This window comes from Notolepis coatsorum (assembly GCF_963971535.1).
Source record: "Notolepis coatsorum genome assembly, chromosome: 15".
Taxonomy (NCBI): Eukaryota; Metazoa; Chordata; class Actinopteri; order Aulopiformes; family Paralepididae; genus Notolepis; species Notolepis coatsorum.
The window spans coordinates 67,048,286-67,069,235 of NC_140179.1; the positions used below are offsets into that span (position 1 = coordinate 67,048,286).

Consider the following 20,950-nt stretch of genomic DNA (forward strand, 5'->3'; position numbering starts at 1 on the left):
CTTGTTGAAATAAAGTTTTCATTCACACTCAAAATCTGTGTTCATTTTTTATTTTGCATACTAATGTTCTGTGTCTTGAGTCGTACTTGTATTGAAAAACTGATTTTATATGTCTGAGGAGAAGACCGGTACTCATCATCTTCGTCTCCACAAAAAGAAAAATGACATGTGAAGTATGTTGTGTGCCAGGTTCAAACAGTGCTGTATATGTACAGTTTATTCCTACTCCTATCCAAGCTCCGGGAGGGTCATCAAAGAGAAGTCGGGTCATCAAAGAGAAGTCGCCTATTCTTAGTCCTTGCCCCACAATGGTGGAATGAACTACCCACCCCAGTTAGGACAGCCGAAACCCATCCAATCTTTCGCCGTCGACTAAAGACTCACTACTTCAACCATTATCTAAAAAAAAAAATCGAACCCTAACTAACCTTACTGCATGCACTTGTCCTAATAAACTAACCTACACTGTAGCACTCAACACTTTATGAACATTGTTACTGAGACGAAAGTTAAGTTTACTCTATTATTACTAGATCTGGTATGTCATAAATGTCTAGATGTACACTTTATAAACATTGTTACTGAGACGAAAGTTAAGTTTACTCTATTATTACTAGATCTGGTATGTCATAAATGTCTAGATGTAACATTACTGTCTATGTACAAGCAGGCATGCGTTGTTCATGGGACGGGGTAGCACGGTGTGCAAGCTCACTGAGTATTAAAGAGTATTAATGCGCTACCTCGCATTATCATAACAATAGCCGCTAGGCCGGTGTCTTCAACCACGTCTGGACTCTTTGTGATGTAAATATGGAATGTCCCAAGTTGCTGCTGTTTACAGAGTGTATTGTTGTCCAAAGGTGAATGATGTATGAGGACGTGTCTCACCGTTTGGAATTGACAACTGTTTTGATTTAACCCTTCATTCACCATCATTCACCTTTGGACAACAATACACTCTGTAAACAGCAGCAACTTGGGACATTCCATATTTACATCACAAACTTTGGGACTGAGTAGATAATTAATTAATCTTCTCTTTATTTTTATTATTTATATTAAAACTGAATCAAACCATAAACAAGGTTGCCTGTTGGGATGTTAGATCCTAATGTGAAAAACTGATTTTATATGTCTGCACTTTATGTGCTCATTTTATGCCTGTCTTTCTTCTGTTGTGAAGCACTTTGAGCTGCAGTTTCTGTATGAAAGGCTATACAAACAAAGTGTATTATTATTATTATGTGCGCGAGGGAACATATGCGCATGCGCGCGGGGCCGCGCGTGCGCGCGCCCGTGCGCGCGCCCGTGCGCGCGGCGTCATTATCCTGCGTGCCGGCTCAGTCCATATTAACAACGCAAGCCTGTGTACAAGTTTACTCTATTATTACTAGATCTGGTATGTCATAAATGTCTAGATGTAACATTACTGTCTATGTACCTATGTAAACGAGACGAAAGTTAAGTTGAAAATGGGGGAAGGTAAGTTGAAAATGGGGGATCTATGTAAACGAGACTAAAGTGACGTTGAAAATGGTGCGCAGTAGTGCAAATACTTGTCCAGACCACTAAGGGTGCGGTTACACCACAGACCACGAAGCCCCGCCTCCAACCCGTCCAGCCTGGCTCTGCGGCTCTGCAGATACCCCCTATAGCCACGCCTGGGCTCTGTGGCTCTGCAGATATACCCTACTCTCTCGGCGCGCTGGCTGAGTGTGTTCAGTGTTGCAGGGGGTTTTGGTGAGAGTCTACCAGAGCTGTGCGAAATCATTTATACATTTTTGACAGGTTTCCACGAACGTGCGCATTTGGATAACTGGAACCAAATTCACCTGGAAATCACTTAAAAGGTATATATTTTTCATTGCTCACTTGTTGTCTGTAAAGACTAATCTTTGTGATTTAAATTACGTGGACGCAATGAAACCTAACACTAACAGTAACAGTCACCTTATGATGAATTGAAAATGGGGGACCCCTGATGTAAACAAGACGAAAGTATTTCTCTGGTCTGCAGTGTGTATTGAGCCGTACTGTACTGTACCCATTCTGCAATCTGTTAATAACGTTTTCAATCAATCACCTATCAGCATAATGTTTTTTGAATGCTCAGTAGCCTGATGGAGCGGCCGTTCATGGAGCCACGTTTCAGGTGTTTTGAACAATTAATAGATTACTAGTTACTGGTAACTTGGCTTGTAGAATAAATTTAGCCTACCGCTAGTATGCCAGTTGCTTATCAGACAACACATAATTTATGTTCTCAGAAATTAAGAACAGGAGAGGTATCCCCATAATATATGGGTAGAAGCGACAAGTTAATGATTTATTTATCTTTTCTTTCCTTCTTCAATGTGTGGCTTAACTAGAATAGGCTAATTGTATGTAACATGTTATAGGCCTAATATTATGACTTATGTTTTAATTTAATTTGATTGGTGTGCCAAATATTAGAGGCTATTCCTTGTTGTAAGTCCATAGATCAGTTGATTGATTGAAAACTTTATTAACAGATTGCAGAATGGGTACAGTACAGCTCAATACATACAATTGTTAAGGGGATGCACACCAGAGAAAGACTTTCGTCTTTCTTTGTAGTTGTTATTGATGTTATTAGTAGTACTACTATTAGTAGTAGTAGTTTAGTTATTGATGATAACAATAATAATGAGACATTTTGGAAGTTACTGAACTAAGCATTAACATTTCAGCGTTTCATTATTAGCTGTGTATTCCACAAAAATAGGCTCTTTTATGAAAGGATGTGGTCCACAATGGCAGGTCCTTCACTGCATAGGTTCCCACATGACCCCTCTGCTCAATACAGCCTCCTGTGGCCCCGAGGGACCCTGAGAGCTAATGTCTTCTTTTGAACCCCTCTCGTGTTTGGGCTTGTCACAGTCTGTACTATAGCTGGAAGGGCGGGGAGGTTATTATCGGTGGCTTAATAACTTGTCATATCTTGTGGTTTTCACTTAATGAATAATAAGAGAACCTTCACCTTAGTTTTAAAAAGGGTGACCTCATGGTGCTATAGTCTTGAGTCTCTGTACACTTAGTTTCTGCCGCAATAAATAAGAAGCCTGTGTGTCTTTTTAATGTGCCGTTTTATTTGTCTCAACAGCTTTTGCAATAAAATAGTTATCATCGTATTTTTTCGGGAGGCCGGTAAGGAGTGCATTACAGTAGTCGAGTTGGCTTGAGATAAAGGCATGGATCTGGTTTTCAGCGTCCTTTTGATTTATAAATGGCCGTACTTTAGCTATGTTTCTAAGGTGGAAGAATTAAGTTTTTGTCAACTTGTTGATTGTGATTTAAAGCTTAGGTCTGAGTCTACCATAACACCAAGACTTAACTCACTCAAATACAGTTAGCAGCTGGATAGACCACAGATGGAAATTAGCTTCTGCTAAATCTGGTGCAAACATATGTTCATGTAACAATGATGAATTGTAAAAAAAAAAAAAAAAAAAAAAAAATTTTAAATAGATTCTGGGCTTTTCAGAATACATCCAGGGCTTGAGCCCAGGTAGCCACCCCCTAGCTCCGCTCCTGGGCCTGACCCTCTAATTACACATTATGCAAAGGCCGATAGGGACCATCTTTGTCTGTGCGTCATGCAAATTCCATGTGGTCCCGACAGTGTTTACCGTCCGTCTCACACTTGTTTTGTAGTTATAATTAATATCCTGCAGCCACACAGCCCGTTTAACAACTTTGTATCATTCACAACATCATTCCACTGGGTAGGCATCTGTCCTATTGTCTAGTCCACTCTAGTCAGCAGCCCTGTTTAAGTTTGTTCTGGAGCTTATATAGGCTGCATCCTGGGATCAGTGGGCATTGTTTCCTTTAGCCTCCATCTTTCAACCAGGAAGGTGTGTCAGGAGTATAGGATGGGTACCGTTCACATTTTAACCGATACGGTACCGTTACCTGTGAATCGATACCGGTACCCTTTTTCGGTACTAAGTCTCTAAAAATGTAATCTACCTACCTCAGTCATAAAAAAAAATCCAAACTTCAAATAACTACACTTTCGACCGTTTTCGGCTTGCCATTGCCCCGACTGCTTTGTTGTTGAATCAAGTCAAATCCTAGGTAAGCGTAGCCCCAGGGCCTTACGTGACTGCCAGCGAGCCTGGGTCTCTACGGCAGTCACTCTCGCCTATACTGCGACCATTTGCAACTTATGGTACTGAGCGTGATCACATGGAGCGCGCTGGGTCAAAAATATATCATATATGATTTTCAAAGATACCCAGCGTACAATATGGGTTTAACACAGCTTTACAGTGGGGTCTGGAAGCTCGGAGTTGCTAATAAACAGTTTAAAATATTGTTACTCGACGAGTACTCACATAACGTACTTTGCCAAGATGGCGTCTTCTTCTGCCGCTATTAGGCTGCCTGGTGCGCATGCGCTGTGACACCAACGGCGGAAATGGACGTTCGGTCTGTAAGTACCACTCGTCGAGTAACAATATTTTAAACTGTTTATTAGCAACTAAGAGCTTCCAGACCCCACTGTAAAGCTGTGTTAAACCCATATTGTACGCTGGGTATCTTTGAAATTCATATATGATATATTTTTGACCCAGCGCGCTCCATGTGATCACGCTCGGTACCATAAGTTGCAAATGGTCGCAGTATAGGTGAGAGTGACTGCCGTAGAGACCCAGGCTCGCTGGCAGTCACGTAAGGGGCTAAGGTAAGCGTATTGTAGAGGAGCCAAAGCTATATATTTAGGTTATTGTATTATATGAATGTTTATATGTTTATTTTATAACCTTACATTGAAACGGCATTAGGAATATTGATTGGATTCAGATAAAGTCATTGAATCGTATTATTTGTCATAATAGAACCTTCTAGAACATTCGTGATGTCACAGTATGATGTCATAGTCAAACATTCTAGAACATTTGTGTATCTATATTCAACAATTCTCTCTGAAGAGCTCATTGTGCATCTTGAAACAGTACTGAGCAGTACTGAACAGATAGACTAACAACATAGATTGAAGCCTGCATTTCTAGACCAGGGTGCCTTGCCTACCGTTTTGCTGTTTATTTACGGCTTTCAGGTGAGGAGGAATTTTCATGTGTCGAGTCGGCTGTGATTTTGGAGACTGGGAAAATACAGTTTTCTTACCTTGTAGTAGTGATGTGAATATTTAGGAAAATAGCTTTAGGATCACTTTTGAGAAATAAACCATTTGGATATCTTTACACCGGAGCGGCTGTGGACCTTATTTTTCTTTATCAACGAACGTACTACTCACGAGTATGCAACTTTAACCAGTAGAGTGGAACGTCGGCCCTGATACGTATATTGTGCATGTGAACGTTGACATGAAAAGAAAAAAGGTTAAAAAATAAATAAAAAAAGTGCAAAAAAAAAGAATTATTTTTCTTTTACGGTATCTCACGTGAATCGATACTCTGTAGTACCGACGTGTTTCGGTAAGTACTTTTTAAAAGTACTGAATTCGGTACCCATCCCTAGTCAGGAGACCCAATCCAAACCTAAACAAACAAGTAGACCCACCACCACCACCTTCACCTAAAGAAATAAAAATGAAAGGAGACATGTTCTCGTTAGTTCATGGACTGAGCTCTCAATATGAGGATTAGGCCTAACAACAGTTAAACGTATTTTTTTTAATTGTATTAGTTGTATTTTGTGGGTGTAAGATAATTGCGGACCCTGATGTAAGCAAGATGAAAGTCTTTCTCATGGTCTGCATCCCCTTAACAATTGTGTGTATTGAGCCGTACTGTATTGTACCCATTCTGCAATCTGTTAATAACATTTTCAATCAATCAATCATGTATAAGGGCTGTTTATGTTTGTGGACACAGGAATAAAACCAATATTCTGATTTTCAGTGGGTTAAGAAAGTTCCAAAAAGCTTCTTTTCCATAAATCAACGTCTTCAAGACTACCACATTTATGTATATGGTAAAAAAAAAAAAAAAAAAGGCTGACATTTCAGTCCTTTTATTGTGTTTTTGACAACCCTCTTTTTCCTTGCAGCGCAACATGCCAAACTGGGGAGGTGGCAACAGGTGTGTGGTGTGCCAAAAGCTGGTGTACCACGCAGAGGAGGTGCAGTGTGAGGGAAAGAGTTTCCACCAATGCTGTTACCTATGCAGTGAGTAGTACTGAATTACTTGTTAAGACCTATTGTACCAATTGATCTATCTCAAGCCCTGTCTGCTTTTCTTGATCCTCCAATCACATCTGTTGCTTCCTGCACAAAATCTAGTGTTAGATTCCCTGACCAAGACTACACCTATTGTAATTCTGGACTAAAACATCTTTAATGGAAAATCTACACTGAATACCTTGAATAATGTAAAGATTTTTAGTTCTAAGAGGCGTTGGGGAAACCAGACCCATGACTTCTTGGTGCTTGATATTAATATTAATTAAGTGGGATCTTCTCTGTTTAAAGGAACACGTCAACATTATGGGGAATGCATTTACCGTATTCTCCAAAGTCAGACGAGAAGATTGATACCAATTTCTCTGTGCATTCAGTAGAAAGCTATCCAGCTGCAAGCTAGCCTAACTTAGCACAAATGAATGGAAGCAGATACGGACCAGCTAGCCAAGCTTAAAACTCTGGGAGAGGTTGTTTATGGCCAACAGCTATAGGCTAGCTGTTCGTATCCGCTTCCATTCATTTGTGATAAGCTAGGCTAGCTTATGCCTTAGAGCTTTCTACAGAGTGGAAATTGGTATCCATCTTCTTGTCTAACTCTAGAGAAGATGGTATGCACATTTGCCACAATGTTGCCGTGTTCCTTTTAAGGTTAGGAGAACCGTCGTTTAGAGTATGAACTGTAGAACAGGAACTGCACACAGACAAGCTAGTGTGAAAATTGGTGAACTCTGCTCGACTCCTGTGCAAATCGTCAACTCGTCTAGCAGAAGCTCACAACCAGAGCTCGTATTGACATGTTTCACATCTCACTGTTCAGTGGTTCTTCAGAATGATCTCTGTAATGTGTGGTGGTTTTGATGATGATGATGTTTATTGTTATTATTATTATTATTATTATTATTATTATTATTATTATTATTATTATTATTATTATTATTATATTATTATTATTATTATTATTATTATTATTATTATTATTATTATTATTGTTATTATTATGTCCTCGTCGACATGTCAGTGAAGATGTCAAAAGGAAGACCACGACTTAAGATCAATAATAATAACACAATAAACAACACGCATGTTTTCCATCAGCCCTGGCTGCCACTATCAAAAAGACCCCAAACAATCGCTCACAGAAAGTGTTTATTTTTCTGGGGTCCCTTTTAAAAAAAAAATCTTTTACAAAGGCTGCTTTGTTCTGCGATCTGGCAGAAGAGCTAATGAGCAGAGGGACTCTGCTCTGTCCCCCGTTTCTCTATTTAGCCTCCTCGGATCTTCCCCCTCATCTAGCGGTGCCAACGTTCTCACTAGCAAATCAAAGAATTAAAAGAAGTTAAAAGAATAAAGTCCAAACACTATACAAATATACAAACTAAAGTACAACCTAAAGTAAAATATGAAGTACAAAATGCAAACAATGAGGTACAAAATGCAAAAGGTATGGATGTTGTGCAAATCTTTTTGTAATAAATAGATCAAATAAGGTGTAGTGTTTAAAGTATCTAAAGTGAGTGTTAAGGTGCAGCGCAGGGACGTGCACAGGACTTTAGAGGGGCAGGTGCTCAAAGGCTGAAAAGAGCACTGGGCTTGTGCTTGTGTTTAGCGAGTGCGCGAAGCGTGCAAGCCCGATTTTTGGGGGCCCTTTTTGGGAGGGGGGCCCCCTTTTTGGTGATCAAATATTGAACTATAATAATCAGTGCAGGAGCTCACTTATCCTTGAAAGACACTTGTATCACTGACTTAAACGTATATTTTTTTTTTTTTTTACAATTGGCATAAAAAGGGCACTTTTTTTTACGAGGCACAAAAGGGCAGGTGCTCAAGCACCATTTGGGCTCTATGATTTGATTTGATTTGATGTTTTTTATTTTCGTGTCTTACATACAGGTGTATGCCCAGCCCATATGGGCTTACAAGACACATAACAATAAGTATATAATAATATACTTTACCAATTACTTAACAAATGACATATAGACCAAGATGGCCACAAGAATAAGAAAATACAAGAAAATACATTAAAACGTAATATAACACAAGCTGTACGCAATGTAAATAAACAAAGAAACAAAGAGGAATTCAAATACAATTATATAGGATACAGTGTGTTTTGTCAAGTGCCATGCCTTCTCCAAAAATCCTGCAAAACCGAAGATGTCCTCCACAAAAAAACAACTCAACATACAACTCTCAGACTGCCAAAACAAATCCGGATTTACAATTTGAATTTTCTCAAATAAAGCCCTCCTCAAAGCGGTGTACAAAGGGCAATAAAAAACAAAATGATATTCATCCTCCACCACTCCCAGATCACACAGAACACACAACCACTCCTCCTCAGGTTTACCCTGGAATCTATCTCTGTGTGCACATGCCTGTTAAGGTGAGTGTTAACCATACAGTAGCCTCAGAAAGGCTGAATGCCAACAGCATGACTGTTTCAAAAATTACATTTACATTTATCAGAGTACATTTATTAATCCGAGCCAGTATTGAGGAAGCTACCCTGAAAGTATTGTTTTACAAGCTACCAATGACTTCACAATGGAAAGAGCTGAACGACAGCAAAACTGCCTTCAAGAGCGATACAGTCCGTTTAACCCTTTCACTGCCACACGACAGCCGGTTAACCCTTTCACTGTGACAATACAGAAGGTTAGCCCTTTACTATCAGCCAACCGCGTCTCTACTTTTCGTAGCTCCATTTCTGCAGACCCCTCTCTGATTGGTTGAGCTCCATTTCTGCAGACCCCTCTCTGATTGGTTGAGCGAAGCCCCTCTCTGATTGGTTTAGCTCGTCACGCGGTAAAAGGCGGATGTAATGTTATCATTATCAAGAAGATAAAAAGAAATGTACTACCAGATTCGCATATAACGTTATTTCGCGTGACTTCGCGGTTTATTCATAACGTTATGCACATTTCACAACACAGCCAGCTGTCAGAAACTGTACATTGTAACGTTATATAACATAACGTTATGTTATTTCGCGGTTTATTCACATAACGTTATTTCACGTGACAAGTTCAACACAGCCCAGCTGTCAGAAACTGTACATTGAATCACTGTTTAGTGTTTACACTCCCCACTTACTGTAACTGTACCATGTTCTACATATAACCTCATCTCATGCACCTTGTTGTGTATCCTGTTTCTTTTTCCTCATTATTATATTCAGAGTTAATTATATTGTTTACAATGTCTTTCTTCTATTATAACCCTGCCCATTTGATGTTCCCAAATCATATTCAGAAAGTATCACAGAGACTTCTATTGACCAAGGAATTAGTTATTATTAGTAAGACACAATATTTCCGTAGCAATCCGACATTGACCACCAGACTCTTTCTCTTAAGGCATTAACTGGGTTAATTAATATAAATGTTATATTGTAACTGTCTAGTTACACATTGGTTCCGAAACATGTATGTTCCAGGCTGCAATTAAAACTTTGAATCTGAGAGAGCTCTGGTCAGCGAAGTCGGCGATGCAAGCGATTATTATTGGTTTTTAATGACAAACCAATTACATAATCCAACATATGTGTAAAGGCACACACAACATATTCCAGTTAACGGTATATTTTTTTAATTATTCGTTATGGCGTAATCAATACTTCCATGCGTATAAATTGCGTTCGCGACCTCCATGTTTTGGGGGTATTCATCAGAAAACTCGGATCCGGGATTCGGCTCCCATCCGTCGGGCAAGAACTGTGGGTTTTCAGCCTCTCTCTCTGGAGCTTAACGGAGTTTCGATTCCTGGCTAGAGGCGCTTGTCGCGGCTCATGCGCATGCGCGCGCTCGGCCAATCAGAGAGGGGTCTGCAGAAATGGAGCTCAACCAATCAGAGAGGGGTCTGCAGAAATGGAGCTACGAAAAGTAGAGACGCCACACAACCGCGGAGCTAATGATGCTAATGATGGAGCATCGCCGTCGGTTGTGTGATAGTAAAGGGTTAACCTTCTGTCGTGTGGCAGTGGCAGTGAAAGGGTTGACTAAATCCACGTAGTTAAAAATAATTAGTGAAATATCAACAACACCTGGCATCAGTAACACCAAATCATGACAAACCACACGATGACGGCATAATAATATACCACTCAATTGAGTTGATTGTAAAGTGCACGCTTCTCACTTTACATGAAATAACACCAAATAACCCCATCTTGGTTCTTCAGAGAAAAAGTCCATACATTAACCTTTTGTTGTATGTGCCTTGCTCAATCTTAACGGGTAAAACAGTTAACAAAATGTAGAACTTGCACAGTCACTCAAAATCATGATCAGGGGGAAACGCGGTGTAACGGCTGTTTGCGTCTCTCTCTCCAGTTTTTCCCTATATGCATTCAGCAGTGGCTTTAAATTTGAATTGTATTATTATTATTATTATTATACAATTACTCCTTCAGAGTAAACGGCCCTGTAGTGACCTTGTAAATGTCAAAAAAATAATTGAAATGTGATTGTGTCCAAACTTTCTGAGCAAAGCTACGGTACTTTCAGCAGCGTCATATATATATATGGAAAATAAATACCAAAAAAAAATATATATATATATATTTATTTGTACTCTGAAAACATTTTAATTCAATGCTTGCTTATATAACTCTTTCTTTCTCTCTCTCTCTCTCTTTCCCTCCCTCCAGTGGTGTGCAAGAAGAGACTAGACAGCACTACGTTGGCCATCCATGATGAGGAGATCTACTGCAAGTCGTGCTATGGGAAGAAGTACGGCCCTAAGGGCTATGGCTACGGCCAGGGAGCAGGCACACTCAGCACGGACCGAGGAGAGAGACTCGGGATCAAGCCAGAAGAGTGAGTGTGTGCGATACGCCCGAGTAGGGCTGGGCGATAAAACGATAACAATAATTATCGCGATATATTTGAATAATTGATAATAATCGATAATACAAATAATATCTAATAGAAAAAAAAATCTTTCTTGCCTGCAACTTAAAGTAATGGCTTTGCTTGTCCAAAATGACAATACTGACCAAATTGAGATATATTTTTCTCTTGTACATTTATTTTGTTTGCTTTCTAATTTAAAATACAGTTTGAAACCATCTGTACACAGTAGGCTATGTGTGCTAGCAGAGCTAGTCTCCAGTCGCGAGTCACGGTGCATGTGTGCGGTGGTTTGTCCACCAAAAAAGCGCCAAAAGATAGAAAAGAAACTATAGCGGAGCCAGAACTGTTCAACTCCCCTGGAGCCACAGCCACCTTTTTTGGTACTTTCGCTTTCAAACCAGCTGCAGCCTGAGAACTGGAGTGTGAGGGGCTGTAACACTAAAGATGGCGGCAACGACAAAGAATTGCTGCAAAATAAACATACATTGTAATAATAATAATAAAAAAAAAATATATATATATATATATATATATATACCGGTGTATATATATATATATATATAGGCGGCTGGGTGGCGCAGCGGACATTGCACTCGTCACCAACGCAAGAGACCGGTTCGACTCCGGCTGTCAGTGTTGGGCCAGCCGTCATACTAACTCAATTGGCAGAATTAGCGGGTGGAAGTCGATGGGTGGTAATCTGGACGTTGTGGACAGCGACTCTTACAGGTCGGTTGGGGACGCCTGCACAGCAGAGATGGCAGTGGTAGTGTGAGCCTCCCACATGTTACACCTCGCCAATGAGAGTCCGTGCTGGCAGGTGAAAAGATGTGACAGGCTGCCTCCTCGTGTATCGGAGGCCGGGACACGTGATGCAAGGCTTCTATCCTCCTTACAACCAGTGGGGGGCATATGCGAGCAACGTTCAAGGCAGGGGAGGGAAGAATTGGCACAATGGAATTGGGATGGGAGAAAAAGTGGATACAAAAAATAATATATATATATATATTTTTATATCGAACGATATGACAATTTTTATCGTGATAAAATGTTTGGCCATATCGCCCAGCCCTACGCCTGAGTGATACGTGGTGGAACATCACCCCACGTTTTACCCAAAGAACATGAAAGGCTCTTGCCGACCACCGCAGAGACCCGGGTTCAATTCACAGCAGCGGCACCTCCGGCTTGGTCAGACGTCCCTACAAACATAACTGGCAGACAATAGGGCAGCGCAACACCCAGGATCATACAGGAATAACAATTAAATTGGGAGAAACAACATTTTCCTTATTAGAGATTATTCATTTGATGATCCACTCTGCTTACTATATATGATGAGTATAGACTAATATGGAAGATTATCAAATCTGTCTGTGATCGGCTTTAACAGTTCCCAGCTCACAGTGACTAACCGGTCTAGGACAAGAGAATTCCCTGCCGATTCAGTCATCAGAGTCCTATCAGAGTCCTGGTACAGTACATTAGGCTCCTTACAGAAGCCTTTCTAGGAAGCTTGACAAATGGCACATTGTTAGGTGTTTGCACTCTCCATCAGTGTTACCAGAGGCTTCCTGTTTTTCCTGGAGATGTGGGGACAGTAACCACATACACATATACACACACAAGAAAGAAAACACAAACGACCACACACACAAGCAGGGTTATTTACTCCGTGCCCAGATCTTACAAGCCCAGCCTGGCTCTGGCTGTCAGGTGATGATTGTTATGAAAGACTCCATTATGTAACAAGCTGGGCCTTCCTGACCCTCTCTCTCTCTCTCTCCCTGCCCCGGGGCACAAAGGCCACCATTCACAGGCCGCTTGGACAGGCAGTTCCCGTTTGTTAAGCACAGCTCCAGCCTCCAGGGCTCCAGGGCCCCAGGGCATTATGGGGACGAGCGTGTCCCCCCAAAAAGACGAGCGAAGATTCCTGCCCTCAAAATTCACCTCTGTCGTGTTTTTTTTTATTTGTGAACATTTTGGAACACAAGGCTGGCTTGTGTCCACTCCCACGAAAGCACTTGAAAGCGAGGTGAAGACCTCTGACCTCTGCTTCCAATCCTTTACTCTCCTCTTTTTACAGGATCCAGACGCACAGACCCACCACCAACCACAACCCGTCCAAATTCGCCCAGAAGTTCGGGGATTCAGAGAAATGCGGACGGTGTGGGGAGTCCGTTTTTGCAGCGGAGAAGGTCGTCGGGGCAGGCAAGGTGAGAGTTTCCATTTACATTTAGCTGATGCTTTTAGTGATTTACACATTGTGAACAACAAGTCAGCAGGAGAGGTACAACTCTGGCACCTAAGGGTCTTTGGTATTGTGCGTCAAACTGTGCAGAACTTGAGTGTTCTCTAAGTGCATAGTAGTATACACATATTAGCATGGTAGGTAGTAGTATAGGGATAGTACATATTAGATAGTAGTAAAGTACATAATAGTAAAAGACAGTAAGAAGGTTTTTTTATTTTCTTTATTTTTAAATTGTATTATTATTTCAGATGTTGATTTGAAGAGTTGTGTTTTTACCCGGCGGCAGAAGATTTGGTGGGTTTCAGCTGTCCTGAGTGTGGTGGGAAGGTCATTCCACCCTTGTGGAGCAAGGACAGAGAATAACCCGCTTTGGAAGATGCAGAGCGTAGGCGTCTTGAGGGTGTGTAGTTAGTTAGAGACCATTGACCGGAGGTAGGAGGGAGCCGTTCCCCTCGCTGCATGGTATGCCAGGTCAAGGACCTTGAAGCAGATGAGTGCGGCAATGGGAAGCCAGTGCAGCCCTCTGAGAAGTTTGTGTGTAGGTGTGTGTGTGTGTAGAGAGAATGATATAGATCGAGATAGAAATGGGGGTTAGGTGAAGTTCAGTTGGATTGAAAGCAGGAGATTTGGCTTGATGGCAGTGGACAGAAATCCTATTCTTCTTCTTCCTGAAGTGGTTTTCATCGACTCTGGATTTGAGTGCACACACACACACACACACACACACACACACACACACACACATACACATACACATACACATACACATACACATACACATACACATACACATACACATACACATACACATACACATACACATACACATACACACACACACACACACACACACACTTACAGTAGTCTGATGTCATTGGGCTTAAAGAGAGTTGTCAGGTCTGGGACATTTCATTCTCCACTTAAGTGGAAAACATGTGCAAATAATTTCATTGGCTCACATTCTAATCTCTTCCAATAAAAAAATAAAGAAATTATAAGATTTAGATCAGAATGGCCCCGGAGTAAAGTCGGTGTATATGGAGTAATCCGCACACGCCACCACCACACATCAAATGTACTGTATTATTATAGAATTAGAATCACTTTACATAAGTGTGTTCTAGGGGTGTAACGGTACACAAAAACCACGGTACGGTACGTACCTCAGTTTTGAAGTCAAGGTTCGGTACGGGTTTTCGGTACAGTGGGGGAAAGTTTGGCTTTCCATGTTCCACTCAGGTGATGTAGTGTGCAGTAACTAATTGTACTTGTAGGGCTGTCAACGAATATTCTATATTGAAATTAATAATCGACTTGAAAAAATAAAAAATTATTATTAGATTGTGAAAAAAACAGCCCCCGGTGGCCGGTCGTTAGTGGTTAACATACCGTTGTATTTGTTTGGTACACTACACAGCCGTTCGGTACGGTACGGTACGGTACACACTGAAACGGTTCGGTACGGATACGTGTACCTTTACACCCCCATGTCTGACGCTCGCCGTCTCCTCTTCTTCACACAGCCGTGGCACAAGAACTGTTTCCGCTGCGCGAAGTGTGGCAAGAGCCTGGAGTCCACCACCCAGACGGAGAAAGACGGCGAGATCTACTGCAAAGGTGAGGCTCCGCTCATTGGTAGTAGGGATGTCCGATATTGGCATTAAAATGTAATATCGGAAATGATCGGTTTTCAATATATATTTGTTTACATTTATTTAACCTTTATTTACCCAGGCAAGCAAGTAAGAACAAATTCTTATTTTATTTATTGTGAAAAGTATGCATAGGGGTGCTCCAGTAGCACACCATGTTACCGCGCTCGCGCGGGACTCTGTGCTGCGTCACGGATCTGGTTGACTCCAAGTTCGATTCCCGGACTCGCCGTCATTTGCCGAATGTCTCCCCCTGCTCTCTCTCCCGTTTCACCCTGCAACTGTCGGTCATGCTTGACCAGGAAAGCGATAAACGCTAAAAAAAAAAAGTTAAAAAAAAAAAAAAAAAAAAAAGTATGCATAATGTTGTGTTAATTCCATGACAAGAGATATGTAATGTTAATTACCTGAAATTATTCCGTTTTTTAGGGGGGGAAACCCCACATATGTCGGTATCGGTTGATATCGGTATCGGAAATTAAGAGTTGGACAATATCGGTATGTCGGTAAAAAAGCCAATATCAAACATCCATAATTGGTAGTGAACAATACCACGAGGTGGACCTAACTCAATTAAACATCAGCGATGGGACTCATGGGAGGTGCCCACTTTATAACCCCAATGTAAACTAGGGCTCTTAAAGGAACACGCCAACATTTTGTGAAATTAGCTTATCGTCTTCTCCAGAGAGAGAGAGACAAGAAGATAGATACCAGTTTCCTCTCTGTGCGTTCAGTAGAAAGCTATCCGGCGGGCGGCCATGTAGCGCAGCGGACTAAGCATCTGTCTACCACCACAGAGACAGTGGGATCGAATCCAGCTGTGGTGCTTCCGGGTTGGCCGACCGTCCATACTAACACAATTGGCAGTGTTAGAGGGTGGGAAACCCGGCGAGGGTGGGTCCTGGTCGTTGTAAAACAGCGACTCCTACATTTCGGTCAGGGCGCCTGCACAGCGAGGGAAGGAGCTGAGAGAGGTAGTGTGACCTTCCACATTACACTCCCAGTGAGAGTCCGCGCTGCCAGGTGAAAAGAAGCCGTGGGCTGGGTACACAATACATGTGTCGGAAGAAGCATGTGATAGTCTCCGCCCTCCCAGACCGACGGCAGGGGGCAGAGCACGCAACGACCAGGTAGGGGATAGGGAATTGGCATAATGACTAACATTGGGATGGGAGAAAATCGGAAAAAGGAGGGGGGGAAAAAGATTTAAAAAAATTATAATAATAAATAAAGCTATCTGGCTGCACGTTAGCCTAGCTTAGCACAATGAATGGAAGCGGTGCCGGTTAGCCTTCGGGAGAGGTGTTAGTTGGACAATGCCTAGGCTAACCGGCACTGTCCGCTTCCATTCATTGTGCTAAGCTAGGCTAACGTGCAGCCAGATAGCTTTCTACTCAACGCACAGAGGAAACTGGTATCCATCTTCTTGTCTCTCTCTGGAGAAGATGGTAAGCTAATTTCCCAAAATGTTGGCGTATTCCTTTAAGTGCAGTGCCCATTCAAAACGGGCTGATTGCTTGGCCCCTGGTATGGCTGCTTTCAACTTCACCCTCGACTCTGCACTTACTTGGGCACTCAGCAACACACCCACCAAGTGTGAAGTCCATAGGATGAGCGATTCTCGAGAAAATCGACGGACACACTTGACCTTACATCCATTTTAGTTAGATGTATCGAGTTAAGTTGAACCTTTTATTAATCCCCTTGGGGAAATTCGTCCTCTGCATTTGGACCCATCCTAACTATTTAAGAGCAACGGGCAGCTACACATAGTGTGGCGCCCCCTGGGGACCAACTCCAGTTGTAATCCCAGTACCTTGGTCAAGGGCAACTGCATGAAACCTAGCATGCATGTGAAACCGGTCTTATTTGACATGCCCTGAGTGGGAGTCGAACCCCGGTCTATGAAGTCCATCGTGACTGTGGATATACTTGCGGTACCTCCGTTACACTCACCCCCCTGAACTCACACCACCCAAGGCATCCGGGTAGCCTGAATTCTTTTACTAACGGATTTCCAGTTCCGCGTTCTGCGCTCTGATTGGCCACTGACGTTTCTGGTCGCGCCAATCGTGTGACGGCAAGTTCTTTCGCCGGTTAAGCTTAGGCACTCTTTCGAAGTTGGTTAAGGTTAGAGTTTGTCTTAGAGCAGGGCGATAGAACACCAGCCCTGATTCCAAACTCTAACCTTAACCAACTTCGAAAGAGTCGCCTAAGCTTAACCAGTGATAAACTAGGCGTTAGGTAGTTTGCTGCTGTTCGAGGCGGAAATGGGCGCGTCACGCGATTGGGCGCACATGTCACATGACCAGAAACATCAGTGGCTAATCAGATCGCACCAGAAACGTCAGTGGCCAATCAGATCGCAGAACGCGGAACTGGAAATCCATTAGTAAAAGAATAAACGCATCCGGGTCACGGCACCACTGAAACCAGTCTTATTTGACATGCCCTGAGTGGGAGTCGAACCCCGGTCTCCCGCGCTGCGGGCGACATCGCATACCACTATACCAAGAGGTGAATTCACTTCGTGGTAATGTCTGGATGCCTTTTTTAAGGGGGAGTGAGTTTAACTTGCAGTACCGCTACGTGCCACAGTCACTTCACAACACTCAAGTTGGCAGTATAATGAAAGAAAAGGCTAACTTTGTCCGAACACATTACCACATATATACTGTGCGTAGCTAGCAAGCCGGTCTACACTGACACACACCAGTCATCAACGACGGACTATGCGATTAGATCGGCAGTATAGAACTGGATGAACTCGCTCTTGCATCTCGCTCTCGCCTGAACAAAAACATGGAAGTAGGCTCTCACACAAGGGAATCCAAGTTTACTGTTCCCAAACTATGTGTGCTTGTGTATTGGGCTGAGATGGAGGACAAAACCTTTTGTTTCTCCCCCCAAGTGTGTTGTTTACAATGTCCAACTGCAGGCTAGGAATCTGAGCTGCAATCTACCACAATGGCTCCTCTCTCTTGATGTGTGTGTGGAATGTGTTGACTAAATATAAAATGAAAATACAACCAGGTATTTTACAACACTGTCTGTAGTCCAGATGGATAGTTCTTGGAATACGTGGTGAAACCTTGGACTGATGAGCAAAAGCTCCCAACACTGTTCAGTTAGTGGTTGTGTGGTCAAATGTCTTACCATCTCTAGATATCATCATAGATATCATGGGCTGATCTGAACCCGGTCATCATTGTTGATCACTACCCGAGCCACAGGTGTAATATTCACATTTCCACAGCATGATGAGAGCCATTTATTACATGGTTGCCATGTCACACAGTAAGTCACTGAAAATCCATAGAATAAATAACTGGTACAGATGCAAAAAAAAAGACATGAAACACAACACTGCTAATTTTTTAATTGATTTGAGAAGGCCAATTCATATTTGTAATGTAGATAATCACAACTTTATCGAGCAGGCCAATTTGTCTCCATTTTGGAAATGACCAGTGACTACAACCTACTGTAAAGCCAGGCAGCTGAGTGGCACAGTGGGCAAGGCGCTCTCCACTAACGCAGGATATGCTGGTATCGAGCCCAGCTCTCTGCGTTGCTACCGGCTTGGCCGGTCGTCATACTAACACAATTGGCAGTGTTAGAGGGTGGGAAAGCCGGTGGGTGGGGATTGGACGTTGTGGACAGCGACTCCTACAGGTCGGTTGGTGCGCCTGTACAGCAGAATCAGGAAGTATCGGGGGCAGCGTGAGCCTCCCACGCGTTACTCCTCGCCGCTGAGAGATCGCGCTGTTCAGGTGAAAAGATGCGACAGCTGCCTCCTCGTGTACCGGAGGGGACACGTGATGCAAGGCTTGGTCCTCACTGCAGCCGGCCAGTGGGAGGCATAGTCTAGCAACGTTCGAGAGAATTGAAGGGAGAATTGGCGAGGCAAAATTGGGATGGGAGAAAAATAAGGAGAAAAGGTGGATAAAAAAAAAACCTACTGTAAAGCCATTGGTCGAGGGTTCAAAGTTCAATTGCTCTGTGTGACTCTTACCAGTGGGGAACCCCTCTCCATAGAACACTGGTAGAACCCCTCTCCATAGAACACTGGTAGAACCCCTCTCCATAGAACACTGTGCAGAACCCCTCTCCATATAACACTGGTAGAACCAGTGGCAGAACCCTCTCCATAGAACACTGGTAGAACCCCTCTCCATAGAACACTGGTAGAACCCCTCTCCATATAACACTGGTAGAACCAGTGGCAGAACCCTCTCCATAGAACACTGTTGCAGAAGAACCCTCTCCATAGAACACTGTTGCAGAAGAACCCTCTCCATAGAACACTGTTGCAGAAGAACCCTCTCCATAGAACACTGTTGCAGAAGAACCCTCTCCATAGAACACTGTGGCAGAAGAACCCTCTCCATAGAACACTGTTGCAGAAGAACCCTCTCCATAGAACACTGTGGCAGAAGAACCCTCTCCATAGAACACTGTGGCAGAAGAACCCTCTCCATAGAACACTGTGGCAGAAGCATCTTTGTGCAGAAATGTTGCCTTCATGTCGTCTCTGTTGGTTATTATTTTATTTTCTCTTCCCCCAGCATGCTACGCCAAGAACTTTGGACCGAAAGGATTTGGTTACGGCCAGGGTGCCGGGGCTCTGGTGCACGCCCAGTGACTCCACATCGAACCCTCGCCAAGATAATGTGAAAAGAAAACCAAGTGTTTTTAAGACGACCTTTGGTTGATTTTCTTTCTTTTAACAGCGACATGTCAAGTGGTGGATTACTGTTGACATTTTACACGTAATGCAATACATTTTTAAACTGTTTGACAATGTACTCTTCAAATAAAGAGCTTTTACAAAAATAAATACCTGGTGACCTACTTGCGATGAAGAAAACACCCAAGTGCACAAAATGTATTTTCACATTTGTCCGTATTTTATTATTAAAGCAATTAAAACTGAACCATGCCCAATATGTTTACATCTGAAGCTGAGTTACAGTGATGTCCTGACGGAGGCGGAGGCACTGGACACGTTCATGTGCTTTTCACACGGTGAGAGGAAACTAAACAAAGACTTCTGTTGGAAGAACTAGAAACCGTTTCTCTGCTATGGCTATTAGGGCTGTCCTCTCGTGTTTTTGAGTCGTTACGCCAATTCCCCCATGTGTGTGTGTCACGGCCCTGGTTGGTCTGGGGGGGTGTAGACTACCACATGTCTCCCTTCAGTCTGGGGAGGGTGTAGACTACCACAAGCCTCCCTTCAGTCTGGGGAGGGTGTAGACTATCACATGTCTCCCTTCAGTCTGGGGAGGGTGTAGACTACCACAAGCCTCCCTTCAGTCTGGGGAGGGTGTAGACTACCACATGTCTCCCTTCAGTCTTGGGAGGGTGTATACTACCACAAGCCTCCTGTTGGTCTGGGGAGGGGTAGACTACCATAAGCCTCCTCTGTTGGTCTGGGGAGGGGTAGACTACCACAAGCCTCCTGTTGGTCTGGGGAGGGTGTAAGACTACCGGATGTCTCCCTTCAGTCTTGGGAGAGTGTATACTACCACAAGCCTCCTGTTGGTCTGGGGAGGGTGTGGACTACCACATGTCTCCTCTGTTGGTCTGGGGAGGGTGTAGACTACCACATGTCTCCTCTGTTGGTCTGGGGAGGGTGTGGACTACCACATGTCTCCTCTGTTGGTCTGGGGAGGGTGTAACTACCACATGTCTCCTCTGTTGGTCTGGGGAGGGTGTAGACTACCACATGTCTCCTCCCAGTTTCACTGGGAGAGCGTAAGGCACGCAGAGGTCCACGCCATCTTCCCTGCTGAACAGGTTGCTGTTTCAACGACCAGGACTCACTGTTGACCAAGCAGCAAGTTCTGCAACTGGGGAATTTAACCCAGGACTCTGGTGGTAGGAGAGTGCTTTGACCTCTACAGTCTACACGACCCAGCCGCCTAGGGCTGCACTCAAGCCAATCAAGACTTGTCAAGTCTTTGTTAATTTCTTTCTTTGAATACCACCACCCCACCCCCCCCCCCCC

At 43.1% G+C, this 20,950-nt stretch overlaps 1 protein-coding gene across 1 annotated transcript; it reads left to right on the forward strand.

Moving 5' to 3' along the window:
* The first annotated feature begins 1,730 nt into the window (after positions 1-1,730).
* On the forward strand, positions 1,731-20,843 carry csrp2 (cysteine and glycine-rich protein 2). Its single transcript, XM_084330703.1, has 6 exons — positions 1,731-1,853; positions 6,043-6,160; positions 10,827-10,995; positions 13,118-13,247; positions 14,809-14,902; positions 19,509-20,843. The coding sequence occupies exons 2-6, from the start codon at positions 6,049-6,051 to the stop codon at positions 19,583-19,585; spliced, it is 582 nt and encodes a 193-aa protein (XP_084186829.1). The 5' UTR covers positions 1,731-1,853; positions 6,043-6,048; the 3' UTR covers positions 19,586-20,843.
* Positions 20,844-20,950: the final 107 nt, after the last annotated feature.